General features: G+C 44.0%; 1 protein-coding gene across 4 annotated transcripts in view; it reads right to left on the reverse strand.

Annotated features, from left to right (window-relative positions):
* Positions 1-103: 103 nt before the first annotated feature.
* NID2 (nidogen 2) overlaps positions 104-21,726 on the reverse strand; it is a 63,250-nt gene continuing 41,627 nt past the window's right edge. For 3 of the 4 annotated variants that reach the window (XM_037983981.2, XM_037983979.2, XM_037983980.2), the window contains 10 exons: positions 15,264-15,383; positions 14,273-14,506; positions 10,287-10,508; positions 9,517-9,686; positions 6,843-6,972; positions 6,157-6,328; positions 3,154-3,311; positions 1,829-1,952; positions 1,015-1,127; positions 338-772 (listed from right to left, as the gene is read on the reverse strand). In XM_037983981.2, coding sequence (XP_037839909.2) covers positions 762-772; positions 1,015-1,127; positions 1,829-1,952; positions 3,154-3,311; positions 6,157-6,328; positions 6,843-6,972; positions 9,517-9,686; positions 10,287-10,508; positions 14,273-14,506; positions 15,264-15,383 — 1,454 coding nt within the window. In that variant the 3' untranslated portion in view covers positions 338-761. Of the gene's footprint in view, positions 773-1,014; positions 1,128-1,828; positions 1,953-3,153; positions 3,312-6,156; positions 6,329-6,842; positions 6,973-9,516; positions 9,687-10,286; positions 10,509-14,272; positions 14,507-15,263; positions 15,384-21,726 lie in introns of all 4 variants that reach the window. The other variant, XM_037983982.2, reaches the window with a different exon arrangement.

Genomic DNA, 21,726 nt, shown 5'->3' on the forward strand with positions numbered 1-21,726 from the left:
GTGCTGTATGTTTGCATAAATCACCTTTCTCCTTTGTGGTTAAGGGCATATATGTCAACCCCCAACTTTGTCCTAGAGACAATATAGATCCTTAAGTCATAGGAAAACTTAAAACACTTTATTGGAGTAATCTAGAAAATTTTAAAACTGTTACATCTTTGGTATTTATAAATGTGATACTTTCTGTGGGTACTTCTATAGAGGCACTACAGGATCAGAAAATGCAAACTGAATCATTTTAGCACCTTTTGATATAAATAGAAATGCACTGATGCAGAGGTAAAAAATTTTAGAACTTTTGTTGGGAAACTATAAATAATTGGTCCTTTCCCATCAGTTCTGCATTGGCTTCTCCAACTGTCAAGGTTTAGGATTGATTTTTATATTGATCACATGTGCTTTAATTTCTTGGCCAGAAGGAATCCATAGCAAAAATCACATTTAGAGTCTTAAACTCTTAGTTGAATGAATTTGACCTTTTAAATATTAATGATGTGTTTACAAGAAGTTGCTTTAAAGCAACAGTTAAAATTCTATTACCTTTTTAAACTTGCAATAACCTTCGTTTTTAAAAATACAGTAGTAAAGATTGAGGTATCAACTTTTCACAAAAGTCTTTTTGCACTAAATAATGTTCATCTTGTATGTTCAGGAACATCTAATGGCCAATTCCTTTTTTACTTTCTTTGCCTTTGCAGTCACTGTTCTTCAGGGTCCAGGTTCTGATTGTAAACTCCAAGTCTTCCTTTACATTACTGTATTTACTTTCTTCCTGTGAGAGAAGAGCGGGGGTGGGAGAGGGTGGTGGGTGAGTATATTGTAGCCAAGTTGCAACAGCAAGTCTTTGCATTTTGTGTATAAACTAGGTAGATTTAAGGTAGTAAAGACTGGCCCTCAGGGCAGGAAGAAGGCAATGGTGGCAGTGTCACAGGCAGCAGGGGTAATCAAATACCATATATATCCCCCTTCTCTACCCTGCTAATTTAAAGGAGCATCCTAAAGCATATTTTTTACCTGTTGGGCAGTAGGGGTAGACTGCAGTTATCCCGTAGAGGTGAGATCGTTGTTCTGGGAGATACTCATCAGTAAACTGGCCACTATGTTTATTTACTGATACAACACCATCCCTGGTGACAGAAAGGAAGAGTGAATTCAGGGAGAGTCATTTACAAGATTAAGAAGTTAGCTACAAAAAGTGAGTTGCAATAGAGGAAAATTTCTGGCAGTTTTCTCTGTCCAAGGGCTGATGCTAAAGCCACACTGAAGTTTGAGGGACCATTGCTCTAAATCCGTTGGTCATCTCTAGCTGCATGTTAGAATCACATGATGAGCTATCAAATCAGATTTGTAGGGCATGGGGTAAAGGGCCTAGACTTTAATGTTCCACAGTTCCTCATTTGAGAGCTCGTCTAAATAGTATTTTTTTGCTCTCTCAGGCAATATGTCCACAGTGTTAGTCAAAAACCAACTTAAGCCCTATATTCAATATAGTTCATGGTATCAAGGGTAGTCTTACTCTCTAAAGAACATATTTAGATTAATATGCTTCCTTTTGAGATAGTTCATTATCAAATAGCTTTGCTAGTTTTTAAGCTATATGTGATCAATACCATTCAATTTCTGGGTGAAGTAAAAGGATGATTTCAAAAACATGAAAGGATGAAAAGAAACATCCTTGAAGGATCTTATCTGCCAATGAGGAGGTGACAAAACAAAAGCCTCAGAGGTCTTACTGAGTAAAGTCACGTACTGACTTTTCGTAAAACAAGTGGCGTGTCCTCTGGAACAGTTGGCCTTTTCAGGCTTGTCCAGAATGTGTGGGGCTCACCTCCTCCAGTCTGTGTGGTAGAAGTGATCTGCATAGCTTACGATGCTGAAGGGGTACTTGAGGTTGTTGTGAATGACACGCCGTCCAGTTCCATCAGGTAGTGTGCACTCCAGTTTTTTGGTTCCTTTTAAAACAAAGGGGGAAAATGAGGTCCTTTTACACCACGGAGTAATAAGTTGCTTTGCCAAAAATGAATGACAGATTCCTTCTCCAAGAAAACAATGGAAGAACGGGGAAATAAGATATTTTACTTCCATTGCAGTCATAGATTAACAACTGTAATATTACCTGTCCTATTACTCGTCTCCAGTTTGTTGGATAGCATTCCAGTTTTTAGTAGAGATTCAAACTTTCAATCCTTTTTTGGAAGACAGGATTGCATTTACTGAAATCTGGTAAGTTTCTGCCTAAGTAGGGCATTAGACGTAATTATTTTTATAATTTGTGTGATTTCAAGCCTTAGCTTATAAATTATAATATCTGGATAAATACTTGTCCTTTGTAAGCTATGTGTATAATTACGGAGGCAGCCTTTTAACCAAAATCCTTAGTATTTTTAAAATATTTTCTAGGTAGGAAAAAAGTGACTAAAATGGTAACATATTTCAGTGTAAAGGAATCAGTCTTAAAAATTTTTATAATAACTAAACCAAGAATTTCCAAGTTTCACATTTCTCATGGAGCCCTGATTTAAATTTCAAATACTTTTAAGAAATGTAACTTGTTTTAAACAACTGGGTTATAAAAGTGACCTATGTGCATTATAGGCCCTTTTATTAGATTACAAATTCAAGAACAGTCTTTTTCATATTCTTTAGTATAGAACTAGACACAGTATTTTTTCAGTTGTGCTGATGAAAGCAAACAAATTTGGGTTGCTAATACCCATGCTATTACTGAAGGAAGCCACCCTGCTACAACACTTTTCAAAGAATGTCTTTAGCATTATAACAGATGTTTACAGGTAAGTTATAGTGACCCACTCTCCCTGCACCAGAATAACTTCAATTCAGTTTGTCAGTTCAACAGTGGCTAATATTTCTTTTAACCGTTAAAAATATGCCAAGCACTCATGGTCAGGCAAGCAGTACAAACTTATGCTTGATATAGCCTTCCCTCCACCCAAACCCCAGAAAGTTCATTTTAAGACTCATTTAATAGTATTTAAAAGTTTACAGAAGAAAGGAGATTATGTGCTGTACTGTTAGAAATGTGTTTAAACCAAAAGAGCTAAGTGATGGGATTTGATTTTGTAGTACAATCTATTAGTGCTCACACTCACTCTAATGAGGGGTTATCTGTTTGCATTCCATCAGTAGTATTACCTGCATCTGCCCAGCAGAGCAGTTTAGAGAAAGGGTCAAAGGTTAAGCCATTGGGCAATCCAATGTCTGTATTGATCAGAATTCTTCTGTTTTCTCCATCTAAAGATGATGTTTCAATTTTAGGAGCTTCTCTATTCCAGTCTGTCCAGTACAAGTTGCTGTAAGTTAAAAATCAAGATTGTAAAAGAATAGCTATGTAGCCTGTGGTAGGCAGCATCTAAGCAGCCCGCAGTGATCTCCATCTCCTCGTGTATTATAGTCTTAAGCAATCCCTTTGAGTTTGGGCTGCATTATTTAGTATCTTGCTTCTTCTAGTGAGTAGAGTATAGCAGAAGTGATAGGCCAATATTAGGTCTCAAAAACTGGTTTCTGCCTTAGGTGCTGTCTCTCGCTCCCTTTGAGGGAAGTTGGATGCCATGTTGCAACCTACCCTATAAAGAGGAACATGTGCCAAGGAACTGATGTTCTTGAGGGCTGTTGGCCAGAGACATTAGTCCTGCCTACAACCCATGTGAGCATGCTTGGACTGTATCTTCCCCAAGCTGAGCCTTGAGATCACTGCAGTTTGGCCATTACCTGATTGTAGCCTTGTGAGAGACTCCATGCCTGAGGAGCTCAGTGAAGACACACTTGGATTCCTGACTCACAGAAACTGTGAGACTAAATGTTGTCTTAAACTGCTGAGGGTTTGGGCAATTTGTTACACAGCTCTAGAGGTAACACAGCCATATTCCACTTTTACCTGTGTCACACGGTTTTCTGATTATTGTAACTATGCGGAAGAAGTCATTACTAAACTACTATCAGAATCCCTGCCTCCAAGATACCCCCGTTGACTCAACTGCCCCAAAACCCTCTGTTTGTTGAAATCTTGAATTGAATCTTGGGTTTTGAATAGAAACAAAGGCAGCTGTTAGGAATGGCTTCGATATAAACTGTGGAACTTGAAGAGACGTGGACCAGGGATTTTAGAGGGAAACTGTTCTTTTTCTGCCAAAAATACAATTTGGTACTTGAAGGGGAATCTCGATTGTCCTGTACCTGGCACCCAGGGATGGAAGCCTTTTAAGTTAAGCACTTTACCTTTTAAATGCCACGTTAAAAATGAAAGATATTCATAACAGATACTAACTAGGAAATAATATGGTCCTATTAAGTGGAAATAGATTATTATAAGGAAACAGGTTTATAGAGCAGAAATAATGTTGAAAGCACTTTTTATAAAATACTGTTTTATAAAACCTATAGAAGCTTTGAATAAATCAGTTGAGCTATAGAGAACCTCAGAGAGAGAAGAAACCATAGGTTACCCACCCCGGTTGTGAATTTCATCCCTTATGCCTAGATGAAGCAGAGAGAAGCTGAGAGCAAAAGCCAGAAAGCAGTTTCCACTTTGTGCTAAGGTGGAGGTGGCCAGAAGGTAAAGCATGCATATCACTCCTTCATCCCTTCTGATCAGTCTCCTCCCCAAAATGATTTAATATCATCAAAAACGTCTGAAATAAGCTCACACAGGTATCTGGTATAGATGATTTGGGGATTGCCAGAGGAAGAACGTTGTCAAGGTGAAATCTATAGAAAGCAAATGAGAAATATGCAGGAAGGCTTGGCAGCCATTCTGTTAAGCAGTTCAGGGAGATGTCATACATGTGTTTTATTGAAACCTGGTTCAAGGTGGGTTTTCTTTTCATCAAAAATTAAGTCCTTTAGCATTTCTATTTGCTGTCTGGATAAGAAAATTCTACTTTCATCTTGGCTGTGTTGTGGATTGCAGCTTAAAAGTATGCTTTTTACCCAGACTCCAGAGACATGGCCAAGGTATCACTGCTTACAAGATGGCAGCTCTCCCCAGTTTTCAGGTCAAGTACCAAGAAGGAATGAGGGGCCAGACACAGTGTCTCATGCCTGTAATCCCAGCCACTTTGGGAACCCAAGGCGGGTGGATCACCCAGGGTCAGGAGTTGGAGACCAAAATGGCAAAACCCTGTCTCGACTAAAAATACAAAAATTAGCTGGACATGGTGGCACATGCCTGTAATCCCAGTTACTCAGGAGGCAGAGTTTGCAGTTAGCCAAGATTGTGCCACTGCACTCCAGCCTCGGCAACAAAGCAAGACCTTGTTTCAAAACAAAACAAACAAAAAAAAACACCTTCCAAATGTCAGAAAGGCAAGCCTATGGAAAGAGTTTTTAAGAGGGCTATTAATTCATGTTGTTAAGTCAACTGGAATAGGAGACACCTTTTCCTGTGTGTAGAACCCAAAGTTTGAAACCACCTTTGAGGCTCTGCACTAAGTATTTCATAGTCAAAAAGCACTTACCACCTGAAAATTAAAGCTGAAGGTTTTCTTTACTGATTCGAAGGGCATCAGGGAATTTCATTTCACAGAAACTCCACTTAAACATGGCAAGAGTTTCTCAAGATATAAAAATTCACCCTGGTTCTAACAAGTACTGAGACACTGAACAAATCCTGTATGTCACATTTGATGACCTTAGCAATTATCACAGACAGGGAAAATGTTTATCTTGATTTCTGCTACAGCAACACTGAGGCCAGAGGTGCTGCCTGAGCTTTGGTTAATGTCACTTGATGTAGGTCAGCCCTACCATGGGCTTCAACCCTGGTTTCTAAATGTGCTGCTGGAGGAGTCCCACTTCACTTCCAGTTTAAGTGTCCTCTGACACCTTGCCTGATCATTTGATTCAGAGTAGCCCTAATTCTCACAACACGATCTGAATTTTCTACATATCACATCACAGACTAATACTGTTTATACAGTCTTGTTTCCTCCTCATAGAATATGTGCCATGAAAGAACAGACCTTGTCTTTTCCTAGAGCAAGTCCTGACACCTAGTAGATCCTCAGTAAATCTTTGTTACAGGAATGCATTTGAGCTTTCACACACTCTTGTGTTCTGACCTTCCTCACACCATTTAAAACCCAAGGGCTTCACATTAGGATCTACAGGTAAGAGGAGAATTAGGGAAGCCCAGCTGACCCTCGGATTGGATCCACAGCGATGGCGCGGGGATTCACCAGATCTGTGTGGAAGAGGACCTTGCGCTCAGAGCCATCCAGCAGGGCGCTCTCTATCTTATCCATGACACTGTCCGTCCAGTACATTGTTCTGCGGATGTGGTCGATGGCAAGTCCTTCAGGGCTTATCAGACCTGGAAATAAAGCAAAGTCAGGACTGGAATGTTCGCAGGATATGGAGGGCAAACCTGAAGCCCTCCAGGAGTGGGGTGGGGCAGGGGGTCAGCAGGGGAAAACAAAGCCCAAGTGGCTCTAAGTCCCCAAGAACCAGGTTAATAGAGAAACGAGTACTTTTGTTACATATTCTACTACCTCTAGCTTCTAGACCAGCAGACCTACCAGTTTGATGACAGCCGGCATCCACAGTGCCAGAGCCAGACTGAATAACCGAGGCCTCACCCTGAATTCTTACCATGAGAGTTCTGTTCTTTTGAGAAGCGCTCACAGTAGGAATCACCTATTTCATTCCTTATGTAATGAAGGTGTTTGCTTACAGAGGGGCTAGTCTTATACAGCTCAATAAAATGACTTGCCTAGAACTTAACCTCCCCTAGTAGAGAAAAATCGACGGGAGACTTCAGCGTAAAGTAGACAAGTGACTTTGTAGAATCAAATGAAATGCAGACTCTGCTGAGTGAAGCTGCTGACCTGAATTCACGATTGTCTCAGGCTCTGCTCCCAGTTCCAGACTGGCACGGCTGATTGTCCGTCCAGCGACATCTGTCCAGTACACCATCCTCTCCCGGCAGTCGTAATCAATCCCCACGATTATGGAGCCCTTTGTACACCAAATCATAGAAGAATTAGGTTACATTTCCCCTTTGTTCACACTCAGCTGCCTTGCTCATGTACGGCTGCAGTGAGCAACACTGCACTGTGATCCTGCAGGCAGCAGAGCAGAGTAGCTGGACATGTGGGCACTCTGGGGTGATATCCAGGCTCAGCCACTTACTAGCCGTGTGGCTTTGGGCATTTAACCTCTCTCTGCCTTTGTCTCATTTGCAAAATGAGGCCAATAGTGTACCTGCTTCATATGGTTTCTATAAAAATACTGTAAATGCTTGTAAAGTCTCCTAATTAGTAATTGTTATACAGTAAGCCCTTCAATAAGTGCTATTATGACTGATTAAAAAAAAAGCTCCTTCAGTAATTAGAGGACATGGCCTTAAGCAAAATAAGTTTTTAATATTTTACTGGGTAAAAACTGAATCCTTTCCCAATGTCATCAGCACTTTTCCAAGAGCCTTAATAAAATTTGCCACTATATGCCAACAAAATCTACTCTCCCCTCCTCTGTGAATATGAGATCTTTCCTCTACCTGAAGTGCAATCACCTATACTCTTGCCCCTGACTCTTAGAAGGAGACACGACATTGGTTATATCCTGTATTAAAGTACAGCCAGGCACAGTGACACGCCTGTAATTCCTGTCCGTTGGGAGGCCAAAGCAGGAGGATTGCTTGAGCCCAGGAGTTTGAGACAGCAACATAGTGAGACCCCCCTCTAAAAAAAAGAAAAAAATTGACTGGGCATGGTGGCACGCACCTGTAGTCCCAGCTACTCAGGAGGCTGAGGTGGGAGGATCGCTTGAGCCCAGGAGATCAAGGCTGCAGCAAGCTGAGATGGTGCCACTGAACTCCAGCCTGGGCAACAGAGCTACACCCTGTCTCAAAAGAAGGAAAAAGTCTATAATTTGTTGGGTTAAGGAACTAGGGAGTAGTGGTCATCCAACCTTTGGCTAGTGAGGTCTCTCCTCATTGCTAAATAAATGAGTCTTTAAAAAAAAAATGCTGAGTCTGACATTTTTCTACAACTCCATGCAGAACTTGCTTCGTTCAGTGTTCAATCCAGGCTCCTGCTCTGAGAAGCCAACATTCAGGGATTATCTGGCTGTCCCTGAGGTCATACAAGTTCCTGCCTTGCCTAACAGCCTCCTGAGGCTTGGCTTCACTTACGCCCCCTGGGAGCATAGTCAGCACAAGAAAGATTGTACAAAACGGGATTTGGCTCCAGTGGGGGGTTGGGAGGGGAGGGCTAAGGTCAACTACACTTTTATTTGAAAATTAAAAGGTCATTTGTCCCAGGCAAGAGTACACATTGAAATGAGCTTCCATTAACCCAGGGAATCATGGGATTCATAAACCCATGTCGTAACCTCAGGTTAGAGAAAACGTCCCAGTTTTTTCCTTTAAGTAAATTTCCTTAAAATGTGCAAATAACCCATGTCCCATATCTTTCATTTCCACTACCACTACCATCACCACCCTGTCCTGCTCAGGGACATGTTCAGAAAGGCAATCAAGCTCTGTGACTTGACTAGAATAAAAGAGGGTTAGCTTAAAGTGATGTCAACTTCTTAGTCTCTACCTCTTCCAGAGAAAGTTTTACAAAACAATGTGAAAGTTTTCTTGGGGGAGGGGATAGGACCCAAAAACTCGAATCCTAAAAAGAACACATCTCTTCCTAAACACTGGCTGTTTCTAAGCTTTTCTGGAACCAAATAAGTCATTCATTTACAGAAGTAAATGTAAACATGAATGCCGTACTGTTCTTTCTTACAGATGAGCAAGTGCCTGGAGTGTGAAGTTCAACAATGGAATTAGATGATTTTCCACTGTGTCGATGCCGTTCTAGAGAGCTACCCTTGTTTTTCCCCCATTTTAGAGAAAACCCTCTCCCCAGAATGGGGTGCCTTGCATTAGGGAGGCTGCTGGCTCAGGAAGCATCAAGCATCCCCTGGGGAAGGCGCCATCCACTCCTCTCCCAGCGTCACACACCCCTCAAGTTTTTATCTAGAGTCAGGGAAGCTTAGGAAAGAAGTGGGTCAAAGGGACAGAACCAAAGTGAAAGGGAAGGGCTGCAATGGCAAGACAGTCATTAACTGACTTCCACTTGGGAGTCCCCAACAAATCGCAGACACCACACCTTGTGGCTAGTCCTTCTGTCACTTTGATTTCCAGGATTTCTATGGAGATGGTATGACATACAGAGAACCCTGAGGACTTAGGGTAAGAGTCTGTCCGTTTTCCCTTGGATCACCATACAGCCTCCATATGCTGACAACTCTACAGTTCCCTTTCCATATATCTGAAACCCCATGAACAAACCAGAGAGTACAGCCTTGGTCAGTGACAGGTGACCCCCAGCAACAGAGAGCCCTGGTTCTGTGGTGGTGGCATCAGGCCCATGCGAATGGGCTGCAGCTCAGAAACCCTCCAGGACTTCCCTGCCCCAGTCCACTGCACCGCAACAGGGCCTGTGAGGTGGCTCCCACTGGGAAAGCCACGCAGCCCCCGCCCCCCACAGCAGAAATCCACTTTACATGCAGAGACAGCAGGGTCTTGGCTGCATCCTTCTGAAGCCTGGTGCCATTGAGGGGCAAGTAGCCAATCTGCTGGCCCTGGGTATAGAGCAGGAAGGTGCCCACAGATGGAGGGGTCACATCTGGCCGGGGCGTGGGCCGGACCATGGGTGGAGCGACGGTGGGTATACCTGTGGGAGAGGGTGGGAGAGGAGGAAGGGGAACAAGGGCAGGCAGGGAGATGGGAAGAAAAGTTACTTTACCACATACCAGAGCCTCCAAAAATATCAAAAGTTCTTTGCCCAACGCAGATGTGCTCCAGATGTTCTTCAAAAGAAATTTTAATTTCTAGGGTTTTTTTAAGGATCAATTATGTAAATCTGCCATTTACTAGGGAAGAAGGCAGCAAAACACTTCCTTCAGAACAAAGCAGAACAGGTTTTTTGTTTTTCAAGAAAGAAAAAAAAACAGAGCCAGCACTGTGTCAGCTTCCTTTTAGGACTCCAGAGTGACATGTGTCCCCTGTCGCCCTGGGCTTGGGAGGGGGAGTAACTGCCTGCTGAACTGAGTTGCAGATGTTCCAATTATGGAAACTGTTAATGACAAAAACCAGACACCAAAAGCAAATTGGGATCTTGCGTGGACCAGATTATAAATCAACATAGCACGTAGTGACTTCTTTCATTAGACCTGGTGACCCCAACACGTCCCCCTACTTCACCACAGCAGACAGCATCCCTAGCAAAGGCCTTAAGTTCAGCTGAGGGGAGCGGGGGCGGCCCGGTGCTTACACGCAGGGGTGGTGCCTGGCTGGGAGCGGGTGCCCTGCACCTCTCTGCCATCTTTGTCCACACACCAGCAGAAGTCGCTCTTTCCATGGCACTGCAGGGGGGTGAAGTGGCCCAGGTCATCGCACTGGGGCACGTACTGGTCATCCCGGGGGGTACCGCCGTAGTGCTCCAGCAGGTTTTCCCTCCAGCGCTCACAGATGGTCGGGGGCCTCTGGGTGGGCTCTGAGCAGATGGGGAAGAGGGAAGAAGAAAAGCCTTTGATTGTGAGCCAAAGACAGAATGCAAAATGTAGCTCGAGACCCCATGCCTGGCCTCCTGGCCTTCCTTCTCCTACTGTCCAGGTCTCAGCCAAGCCCGTAGACACCAAACTTGGGAAGCAAATGTGTTCTAAGTACTCTACCATGGGAATCAGAAAGAGATCATCTGATGCTTCTTTCTTGCCAGGAGGGTCTGTCATCAAGGCCCAGCCACATCAAGAATAAGAGGAGGTAAGGTCAGCAGTGCAGCTCACTCAGCCTGGGAAGGGGCATGATCTCCCTCTGGCCAGGAGAGGCCCACAAGGCCCATCCTGCCTGCACCTTGGGCACCTCTGCTGATGGAGCATTTGTGCAGGTGATCCTTGGGGACTCAGTGGCCGAGGTGATGCTTAAAGCCAATTTGTATTCATTCCCCACTTGCTTCAAGCTTCAAGCTCCAGGACCTGCTGAGGAGAGGGCCATCTTGCACCTGGCCAGTGTGCGCCTTAGAAAGTATTACCAAAAGCCCAACTATGCCACGGCGCCCTCTGTCTACCCACTGGAAAACTACATGGAATAAAGGTAAAACTGAGTGGAATTAGTAGTGAAGTATAGCAGAGGTGGTGGCAAACAGCTTAAAAATGGTTCTTACAGAGCCCAGTTTCCAGAAGTGCTTTACCCACCCTGCGCCTGGGATTATCTCAAAGCTGAATCTTTTCCTGCAGGCTCTAGCTTCCTGCCATGTTGCCCTTTCTCCCCCTTTCTCCAGCATCCTCCTCTTATCCCCTCCCCTCACAGCTCTCTCTGTGGTTAAAGTCCTTCTGGCTTCGGCTGCAAAGCAGTTTCCTCCCAGGCTGCTTCCACAGTGCCATTGAGGCTTTGTTCAAAATACAGGTGGTTCTGAGCAGACTCTGCTGCGGCAGGTTATTGAGATAACTTATTCATTTATGTTAGGACTACCCAAAGGAACTTAAACAAGAGGAGGTACTTCTCCTTCCTTTTTAATTCCTGCAACTTAAAGCGTACAGTCTGCAGAATCACATAGCCAATAATCCTACTTGCTGCCACCATTTAGATGTATAATAGAAATCAGAAACTGATAGAAACTGAGCCCCTGCCTTCACCATCAAACCAGATGCTCCCCTAGTCTTTCCCATAGGAGTAAATGGCACCTCCATTTTTCCACTGCTCAGACCTGATTATCCTTGACCCTCCTTTCTTCCACCATCCACATCTGATTCATCAAAAACTCTTTTTAGTGGTACCTTCAGAATCCACTTAGAATATCTTTACTTCTCACTACTGTACCCCCCCCTTCACCCTGGTCAAAAAGCCTCATCCTCTCCCTGGGATTTCTGCAACAGCCTTCCCACTGGTTTTCCCGCTTCCACCCTTCTATGCCCTCACTCTCTGCAAAACCAATGTAAACTCAATTAGCAGCAGCCAGAATGGTCCATTTAAAATATAAAGGCATTTCATGTCACTCTGCTCAAAACCCTCCAATGACTCCAACGAACAAAGTTGGGAACATTATGATCAGGCTCCAGCACCTACAGTTCCTCTTGGAACACAAAAGGCTGCGAATGAAGTTGTCAGAGCTCAAACCCAACTAGCTCAACTGCACGACTCACCAGAGTTGGGGGAAGCGAATGCCATTTAGTTGTCACTGTAGCTTATGACCCATGGGAGGCAAAGCTCTTTTTAAGACCCTGTGGAGAAGGTTAAGACTCTGACTTCTTCACCCAAATGTGTCTCAATGGAACACAGAGAGGGAAATGCTACTTCCTCAAACACTGCAGGATTCCCTGGAGAAGTTCCCAACTCCACCCCTGCTCCACATTCAGACCTCCAAGGATCCTTTTTTGCTTTAAGGGACCACCCTGTGCTGTGTGTCTGCCTTCCAAACAAAGAGACGCACCTAACCCCTGGGAAATGGGTGTCTCAAATCACTCATACATGGGCATCCCTTTCATTCGTTACTATTTGCTACTTTTCAACCCAACCATGAATGTCTTTCTCTTGTGCTTCTGGTTGGCAGGGGTTTAAGTATTTTGAAATCAGAGGCACAGAGCATCCTTACCCTCCCTGAAGCTGACCCCATCAAAGATGAGACCAGTCAGAGAGAGCAGCCGGGTCCAAACCAGTGCCGAGAGAGTGTGTGGGCAGCAGAAAGTCCGCACAAGGGAACACGGCCCTATTTTCGTCCTTCACTTCTCAGTCTCTTGGTTCCCCCTTAAAATCATTGTCCTGAACACATGCTTGTCTTAATAAATTTAATTGAATTCTGAACCATTCCCCAAAGGCACCTCCCAACCATCTGATTTCTTCAAATCCCAGACAGAGTTAGAACGACATTTTCAAAGAGAAGGCATGAGGGAAATAGAATTTCTCTGTACCTTTTTTGGACCTTTAAAATCTTTTCCTAAAAATAGAAACAAAGAGGGACTATGGATCAAGCCATTACCAATTTTTACCTATATGAATCTGGGAACCACCAAGACCTGGCTTAAAAAATTTTTTTTTTATTTTTAAGCAGCCTTACTCTGTCACCAGGCTGGAGTGCAGTGGCACGATCTCAGCCTACTGCAACCTCCGCCTCCTGGGTTCAAGTGATTCTCCTGCCTCAGCCTCCTGAGTAGCTGGGACTACAGGTGCATGTCACCGCGCCCAGCTAATTTTTGTATTTTTAGTAGAGACAGGGTTTCACCATGTTGGCCAGGATGGTCTCAATCTCTTGACCTCATGATCCATCCGCCTCAGCCTCCCAAAGTGCTGGGATTACAGGCATGATCCACCATACCCGGGCAACAATTAACACCATTAAAAGGGGAAAAAACTATTGGGGTAATTCTCCAGTTCTTCTTACTTTCACACATTAAAAGCCAAGACTAGTATTTATGGAACCCTTCTCGATAGTAAAAATGGATCTTTGGATAGCAAGCTGTATAGGAATCATTTTGGCTAAAACTGTATCAAACCAATCCTATGTTCTTCATTAAATAAAGTTTTTCTGTAATGATTAAGGAAAAAAGTTTTACCCATCCCTGAATAATGCAGCAAGGAACAGAAAGTTGCCTTATCCGCCTGCTGTTGTAATCGACTGTGAACACTTGATCACCGTGCCCCACACAGATGCAGCATGCTCAGATGGTAGCAGGCATGTTCTCAGATTGTATATGGGCTAACCGAAACCAGATGCCTGTGCCTCCTCTGAGATGTTGGGCTACGTTACAGAGGGCTGGGATTATCAGTTTAGAGAAAACTAGCTGGATCCACCAGCAGGTGTCATTTTTCTTATTTTTCCTATTGATATTAACACAGCCTTCATACTGTTTCCTGTCATTCAGAAGGCAGAGGTAAGTGAGATAGTTACATAGGAAGGCAGTTTTCCTTCTCGTCAAAACGCCAGTCTGGCCATATCTTCTAACTGTCAGATCTCTCTAAGATGGTGTAACAGGTCTAAGGTAGTGGGTCTCAGTCTGACCTACATACACAATCTCAACTTCCAGTTTGTACTGGACAAGGGTCTAAGAGGCCAATGTGTAACAGATCATGTGTCATGTATTTTATATCTCTATGTCCTTATGACACAAACATGAATATATGTACGCACTATTATTCAAGTCTTCTCAGGAGGAAAGGGGCTATGAAGGATGGTGACTGGCCCTGTGCCTGCATGGTCTGGGCAGGAATTATGATCTACCCGCCACCAGTGCCATTCTGCTTCTTTAGCCCCAGGCCTAAGCTCACCTGGTGGTGGTCCACAGTGAGGCGGTGTGGAGCCAGGTGGAGTCTGGGTACCAGGAACTTCATGACCATCAGGGTCTACGCACCAGCAGAAGCCAGTGCTGCCGTGACACTGTAGGGGCAGGAAGTTGCCCTGTTCGTCGCATTGGGGGATGTGGAACCGGGCCCCAGGGTGGGCATACTGGGCCTGGGCATGGCGCTGCTGTTGTTCACAATGCGTCAGGCTTGAGGTGGAGTCTCCCAGGATCAAGGCAGAGGAAGACACAGAAGAGAAATAGAAGGCATTGCAACCCATCCAATTCACCAGCCCACAGCATGGCATGGAAAGGCACTGGGATTTTGGAGCCCTAGATTCTTACGTTATAATACCTTGCCACTATTTATCTCGTCTCTCCCGGGTTCTTCCAGTTCATCCTGTAGGTCCCTAGCTGGCTCTAAGTGTAAAGCAGCCCAGCCCCTCCCTATTGTCATCTGGGGAAAATGAGGGGCAGCCGTGGCATCTGCCCAACATCCCAAGAGACTCTGGAGAAAACAAGCCAAAGCTCATTCATCCTGAGGCCCAGAGGTTAAGTCTGAGAAGCTGCAGGCCAACGGCAGTCACCAGACTGCACCAAGCTGGCCAAGCTCCTCTAACACTGTCGCCATGGGCTTAACCCTGGCTACCGGTGCATATGGCTCCTGTTTAATAAGCTTGATCTCAACACTTCATCCAAATTGCACTCATCAAGGTCAAGCGGATCACTAGGGCAGTTAACCAGAGCTGCTATGAGATGGGACAATGGATGGGTCATCTCCTGCAGGCCTCCAGGAATGTCACGAATCAGTGAACTATCAGTAAACTAGGCAGCAGGAGGTAACTGAGGAAAAAAAATCCACAGCCTGGAAAATCCAGCAAGGCTTCAGATCAGGCTAAATCAAGAGTGGGCTGTCATAGAAAAATACCCTTGAAGGAGCTAAGAGATTCACGTGCCTAATCTGGCCCTCTAAAACTTACCAGGTATGCACTGAAATCCATCCCCATAATATCCAGGTTGACAACGGCAGGAGAAGGAACCAGGAGTATTGTAGCAGGTAGCTGCGGGGTGACATCTGTTTTCTGAGCATTCGTCTATATCTGCAGAGGTGAGAAACAGAAGAGAGAAGCAAAGAACACTATGACTTCACTCACACAATCTGTGCAACTGCATGGGCTTTGGACACGTGGATCATCATCCAGTGAGGTGTCAGCTTCAGAAGACCTTTGAGTATGAGCAGAAAAATGCTGACACCTAAAGGTAGGCTTAATAGAAAGGAAAAAAAAAATCAAGGAGCATGTGAGTTAACACATCAGACTAAACATGTTCAGTGTAGAAATCAAATGGGTAGTCACTCACAGAAAAGAAAAAAAAATACATCCTACAGCATGTTTCATTGACAGTGAATTCAAGGAAGTTAATTACCTTTGAACTAACCTTTAGACTACAAGTCATTAACTTCCTTTCAGCAATGCTGCAACAAAGACAAATACATCCAACAATGGTTTTTTTTTTTCTTTCGTTGTTGGCACCATCTCCATGTAACTAACATTCGTCTATAGATGCAAAGGAGCCAGATGAGGCCCCAAATATTTTTCAGCTAAGAAGCACATTCCATCTTGCCTAATCAGAATCTTACTATCTAGAACCACACCCCCATTAGCCAGGTATTTTCTTTACTTTCCACTTTTAGAAGAAATAAGAATATTATCTAGGGTTTTAAAATAATACTTAGAAAATGGAAATCTAATTTTGCTGGGCATATCAGTACAAACAATTCAGGCCCCTACACTCTCCACATGGCACCACGAGGATTAATTTTCACCATCATATTTCTCAAAACTACAAAATCCTGACACTTCAAAGAAAAGCCAACTTACATTCCTTTTATTTAATGAAATCCACATATGCCAACAATGTCGATGTGACAAAGTCACCCCCCCACCCCCCATCCCCAGCAGAAAAAAAGCAGCTCTGAGAATTGAATGGTTAAAGGGATGAGATAAGCTATCTTAAGAGACAGGAAGTCTTTCAGAGTAAAAGGAGGATAAACAAAGGGTGTAGGTCCAATTAAGGCTTGGCTGAAAATAAAACAAAGCAGTGGTTCCATCCATCGCAATAACCAAGTTTCTTTAAAATGTGTGAATAGAAAAAAAAAAATGTGGGATGGTGTGATCAGTGTGAAACCTAGAAAATGAGTGTGTGTTGCATCAGTATGGTGCAGCCCACGGTAGAGACACATAGGCCTGGGAAGACAGAGATTTGAAGCCCTAGATTTGATGTGAGTGGGTTGGGAACAGGGCTAGCTCCTCACCCAGCCTCCCATGACCCACATGGAACCTCTTTCTAGGGTTACCTGCACCACCCTTTGTCCAGACCACACTGTCACTGGCTTATCCTCTAGTAACTCATGTTCTTTCTCGAGTACCACTAAGTACACACACTGGGCATTAAGCATAAGGTGTTCTGTTCACTGGAGAGGAATCTTTTATGCTATAATTAGAAAGTAAGCATTCTGCTTCTCTTCTGTCTCTGGGGAGTTTAGTCAGCATATATCAGTTCCTTGGAGTCCTCCCCACAAAAAGTTCTGAATACTCAATGCAACCCACAGAGTCTCCACCCAGGTGAGTGACTGGCCTCCTTGGATACCATCATTTCACCTACAAAGGCAAGAAAGCGGATATTAATTCATCTGCAAGGGTAGAAATAAACCAAGTGTTCTGGTTGGCTCCTCAGTTGCCCAAAAATCAACCAATGTTGTCATAATTATCCTTGAGCTTGGCTCTGTCTCTTCAACAGGGCAACTCAAATGCCCAGCTGGGCAAAACCGATGACCTGACCGTCCAACACCTTGGACCTGGAAGAGGCTGTAAAACTGGCTGTAAAACTAAAGCTGTAAAAATTAACATCCAGCCAAATGCAGGAAATTAAAGCTATTCACAATACACATGCTAAAAGGACTTCTAATGGTAACAGGAACCCCAAGAAATGACAGGAAGCAGGAATTCCTGAGACACAGGGCCTATTTCTGGAGCCCATGGAGCAGTTTCTTATTGTTATTTTTGAACTAAAGAGAGAGGGGATTCCCCAGAGCTACCAAATAAATCACTGATGTGCTTAGAACCTTCAGCCTAAGAATTCTGACTAAATCTGAAAAACCAGCCTTCCTCCCCAAAGATACTGTTGGCATCATCAAAGATACTAAAGTTTTGGGTAGATAGAAGCTATTAGAAATGACCAACAAGGAGGAGAAAGTCCCCAAAGAGACTGAAGATATCACAAGTGAGAAATTCCTGCCCCAAAGATCAAGACTCCCTGACCTGCAGTCCTGACTCCTCCTCGGAGGGCCTCTCACACCATGATAGGGACGAGAGTCCAGCTAGTCCCTCCAGGCCCTAAGCATGCATGCACACGACTTCAGACATCAACAAAGAAAACATGGAAAGACTTTCAGCCCCCTGGCAAGAGAGGAACTTTATTGCACTATTGGAGAAGGAGGCCACTACTTATGCTTAGTCATTACTATCAGAGGTCTATAGGGACTGCTATAAAGACAAAAACATTCAAGAAGTAGTAGAGCCCCTTTCTCAGGTAATGAAAGGTAGCTTAATCTCAATGCAATCCTCCACTCTATCATCTGTTAAGCTGGTAAAGAAACTGTTTGGAAGATGTGTTAAAAATCCTTTGAGTTCATGCTTTTGTGCTTCAACACCCTTCTCACCGCCCCAATACTGAGCAAAACCACTAGGAACTGCTTGATGATAAACCTAACCACTGGCCTCGAGTTCCCCCAGGCTCCCGCTCCTTCACCACCGCCCACTTGCCTTTGAGCCCAGTGAAATTTCCTGGCATCAATTAACCTCAAACCCACCCCAGATCCCAATAAAGGCTTCAGCCCACAGGTCCCACTCTCTTTCTACTCCATAATCTGTTCAGTTGGGCACCCTGCTGATTGCACCCCTGCGTGGCATGTGGTGAACCCACTGCAGACCTGTGAGTGTAATAAACTACTTCCTTTCAAGTTTCATCCTTGCCTCCTCCTGTAACCACACTGATTTTACCATACTATACCCAACATCTACCTACATTCTTGGAACAGGAAACCTGGCCAGGCACACAATGGAGATAACGCTTTTGTTATCAAAAAAGAGAGAAGCTAGGCCGGGTGTGGTGGCTCACGCCTGTAATCCCAGCACTTTGGGAGGCTGAGGGGAGTAGATGGATTGAGCTCAGGAGTTTGAGACCAGCCTGGGCAACATGATGAAACCCCCTCTCTACAAGAGATACCAAAATTAGCTGGGCATGGTGGTATGCACCTGTAGTCCCAGCTACTTGGGGGGCTGAGGTGAGAGGATCACTTGAGCCTGGAAGGTTGAGGCTGCAGTGAGCTATAATCACACCATTGCCCTCCAGCCTGGGTGATAAAGTAAGACCCTGCCTCAAAAAAAATAAAAATAAAAAAAAAAGAAAGAAAAGAAAAGAAAAAGAAAAACACCAGGAAACCCAAGAAAGAATAATGTCAGTATCTACCCTTAGGCTCCTCCTGAGTAATGATGACTCTGGGTAATGGGCCATTTGTAACCCAGCTTCCTCCACTCACACTTGCTCCTCCTGGGAAGGTCCCAACTCAAGACAATCTGCTTTTGCACCTGGCCAAGTCACAACAATCCAAAAGGACAAACATGTCTGAGAAATATCCAGCTCACACCAACACAAGTTTGAAATCACTCCAGATTGAGGGAAGCTGCAGAGGATTTAACTCTACTTGGATAAAAGCCTCCTGGCTAGTGACTCAGACCAGACTTGAGAACCCAAATCCAAGTGCAGCCTCTCCAGGGAGCCGGGTTTTTAACAAACTGTGGCTGGAGAAAAACTCCCACACCCCCTTATTGTTAGTTTGATGGAGTAAAAGAGCACATGTGCTTTAACAATGCATAGCTCCCACAAAATACAGCCTCTATTCTTTGTCACTGAGACACATGTGTACTATGGAATGCCTTTAAATATGCACACATACACATATATTTCTATATTTATTCTTCAAGTTCCTTTCATGATTAGCCTAGCCTGATTTATGCACGGGTCTTTAGGAAAATGACCATTCATTCTCTACTACTCCACAATCTGGAAGTTTAGAAGGCAGCCACATGGTAAGTGGCTGTGGTAGGCAGCCTCTAAGATGGCCCCCAGCAATCCCTACCTAGTGGGATTCATGGTCTTGTGTAATCCCTGCCCTTTTAGTAACTTGCTTTTAATCAATAAAGCAACATTGAAGGGATGTTATTTTTGTGATTATGACTTCCATCTTGCTAGCAGACTTTCTCTGGCATTAATAAAGTAAGCTGTCATGTTAGAGAGGCCCAAGTGACAAAAAACTGAAGGCAACCAACAACCAGCAAGGAACCAAGGCTTTCAATCCAATGGTCCTCAAAGAACCGAATCCTGCCCATAACCATGAGTGGATCTTTCCCCAGTTAAGCCTGCAGATGAGACCACAGACCCACCAGACACTTTGACTGTGGCCTTGTGAGAGATCCTAAAGCACAGGACCCAGCTGGGCCATTCCCAGGTCCCTGGACCACTGATATTAAATGTCTATTGTTTGAAGCTGCTACACTTTAGGGTAATTTGTTACACAGCAATAGATAACCAATACACTGGGGAAGCATCTGATGGGTTTGGCATATTTTTAGTTTGTAGGCTTTGGAAAGAATCCTAAAAGCAGAGAGCCAGAAATAAAATAGGGACAATTGAAAATGGCAAAAATAGAGAGGGCAAATAAAAGACAATACTTAAATTCCCAATATGAAAAAGTAGCCAATTTCAGAGCCCTAACATGACCCCAGAAGGTAACCAAAGTCTTGCAGGACAAATAGAAGAAAAAAGGAGGGAGAGAATAATCATTTTAGAAGTGATCAAAGCATGCAGCATCTAAATTAATATTCTGATTAACACTCATCACATCTAGGCTGAAATTAATTTCAACTTCTTTGCTTTAAACCAGAGCACTAAGGAATTAAATATTTTAAAAGCACCATCTCTGCTGATCTGAGCAGCCAGATGTTTAAATAAGAAATTCTACAGACAAGATTTTTCTCAATGGATTCACATTTCTTAGAGCTGGTACTAGGGTTAAACCAAACCAAATGATGTGTTCCACAAGAAGGAAAAGCATCATTCCCACTGTCAGGCTTTGGCATCTCACCCTGAACTCCATACCTGTAGAGGGTATCTGTAAAGAGTATACCTATTACAGATATACTCAATGTTTTCTCGCCAGTTTATCTATGACAGATGGAGCTCCTGGCTGGTTAAGTGGGACAAACATCTGTGAATTACAAATCTACCTCATTCTAATTGGGAAATACTCTTTATCTAGAGCTAGGGGTGTTTATTCAAGAGGTCCATAGTCTTCTTACATGACTGGGCCTAATACCAAGACACACAGGAATCCCAACTGAGGGTTAGCATCTGCATTAGTCAATTTCCTGTTGTTTATAACAGAATATCTGAAACTGAGTAATTTCTAAAGGAAAGGAATTTATTTCTTATAGTTCTAGAGGCTGAGAAGTCTAAGGTCAAGAGGCGAAATCTGGTGGCAGCCTTCCTGCTGGTGGGGACTCTCAGCAGAGGCCCGAGGTGGTGCAGGACATCACATGGTGAGGGGGCTGAGTGTGCTAACATGTTATTTTAGGCAGGTCTCTCTTATCAAGCCTCTAGTTCCCTTCCCACGATAACCCAATTAATCCACTGATGGGGCAGAGCTCTCATGATCCAATCACTTCTTAAAGGCCCTACCTCTCAATACTGCCACATTGGAACGTAAGTTTCAACATGAGTTTTGGAGAAGCAAATATTCAAGCCATAGCCTCAACTTTCAATACCACCACCAAAAATATCTATTTAGGGAAAAAATAAATAAATAAAGGGTGGGGGGCTGAACTGAGTCATAGCTTTGGGTTAGTTCAGCATAAATTGTTCAAGAAAACCATGGAGCAGAGCTTCTGTACAGCACAAGTGGAAAGAGAATGAGGCTCAATAAACCACCATGTGTGCCTGCCCCATCCAGGGAGAAGTGGAGAGCTGAGCTGCTGTCACAGTGACCTTTGTTCTGTCAGTGACACATGCCCTCAGCCTGCTGTCCACTCAGCCCATCCTGCTGAAACCAAAGGGAAAAAGGAATAGCAGAAGGATGAGAATCAAACATCTGGTGGAGGAAGGAGGCCCGTGCTATTTGGATCTGGTATAAAGCTCCCAGGAACTGCAAAGCTGTTCTTAGCACATCAGCTCAGTGGGCCTGGGTGGATGGCAGCAGATGCAGACAGCAACACCAGGAGCAGGGGAAAGTCTGTCTTTTAAGGTTCATGTTCCCCAGCAGGCCCGTTCCCATTCCAAACACTTCTCCCACCATTCTCTCATCCCCAGTGTGTCGTTTTACCCTAA

The sequence above is a fragment of the Chlorocebus sabaeus genome, chromosome 24, assembly GCF_047675955.1.
Source record: "Chlorocebus sabaeus isolate Y175 chromosome 24, mChlSab1.0.hap1, whole genome shotgun sequence".
NCBI lineage: Eukaryota > Metazoa > Chordata > Mammalia > Primates > Cercopithecidae > Chlorocebus > Chlorocebus sabaeus.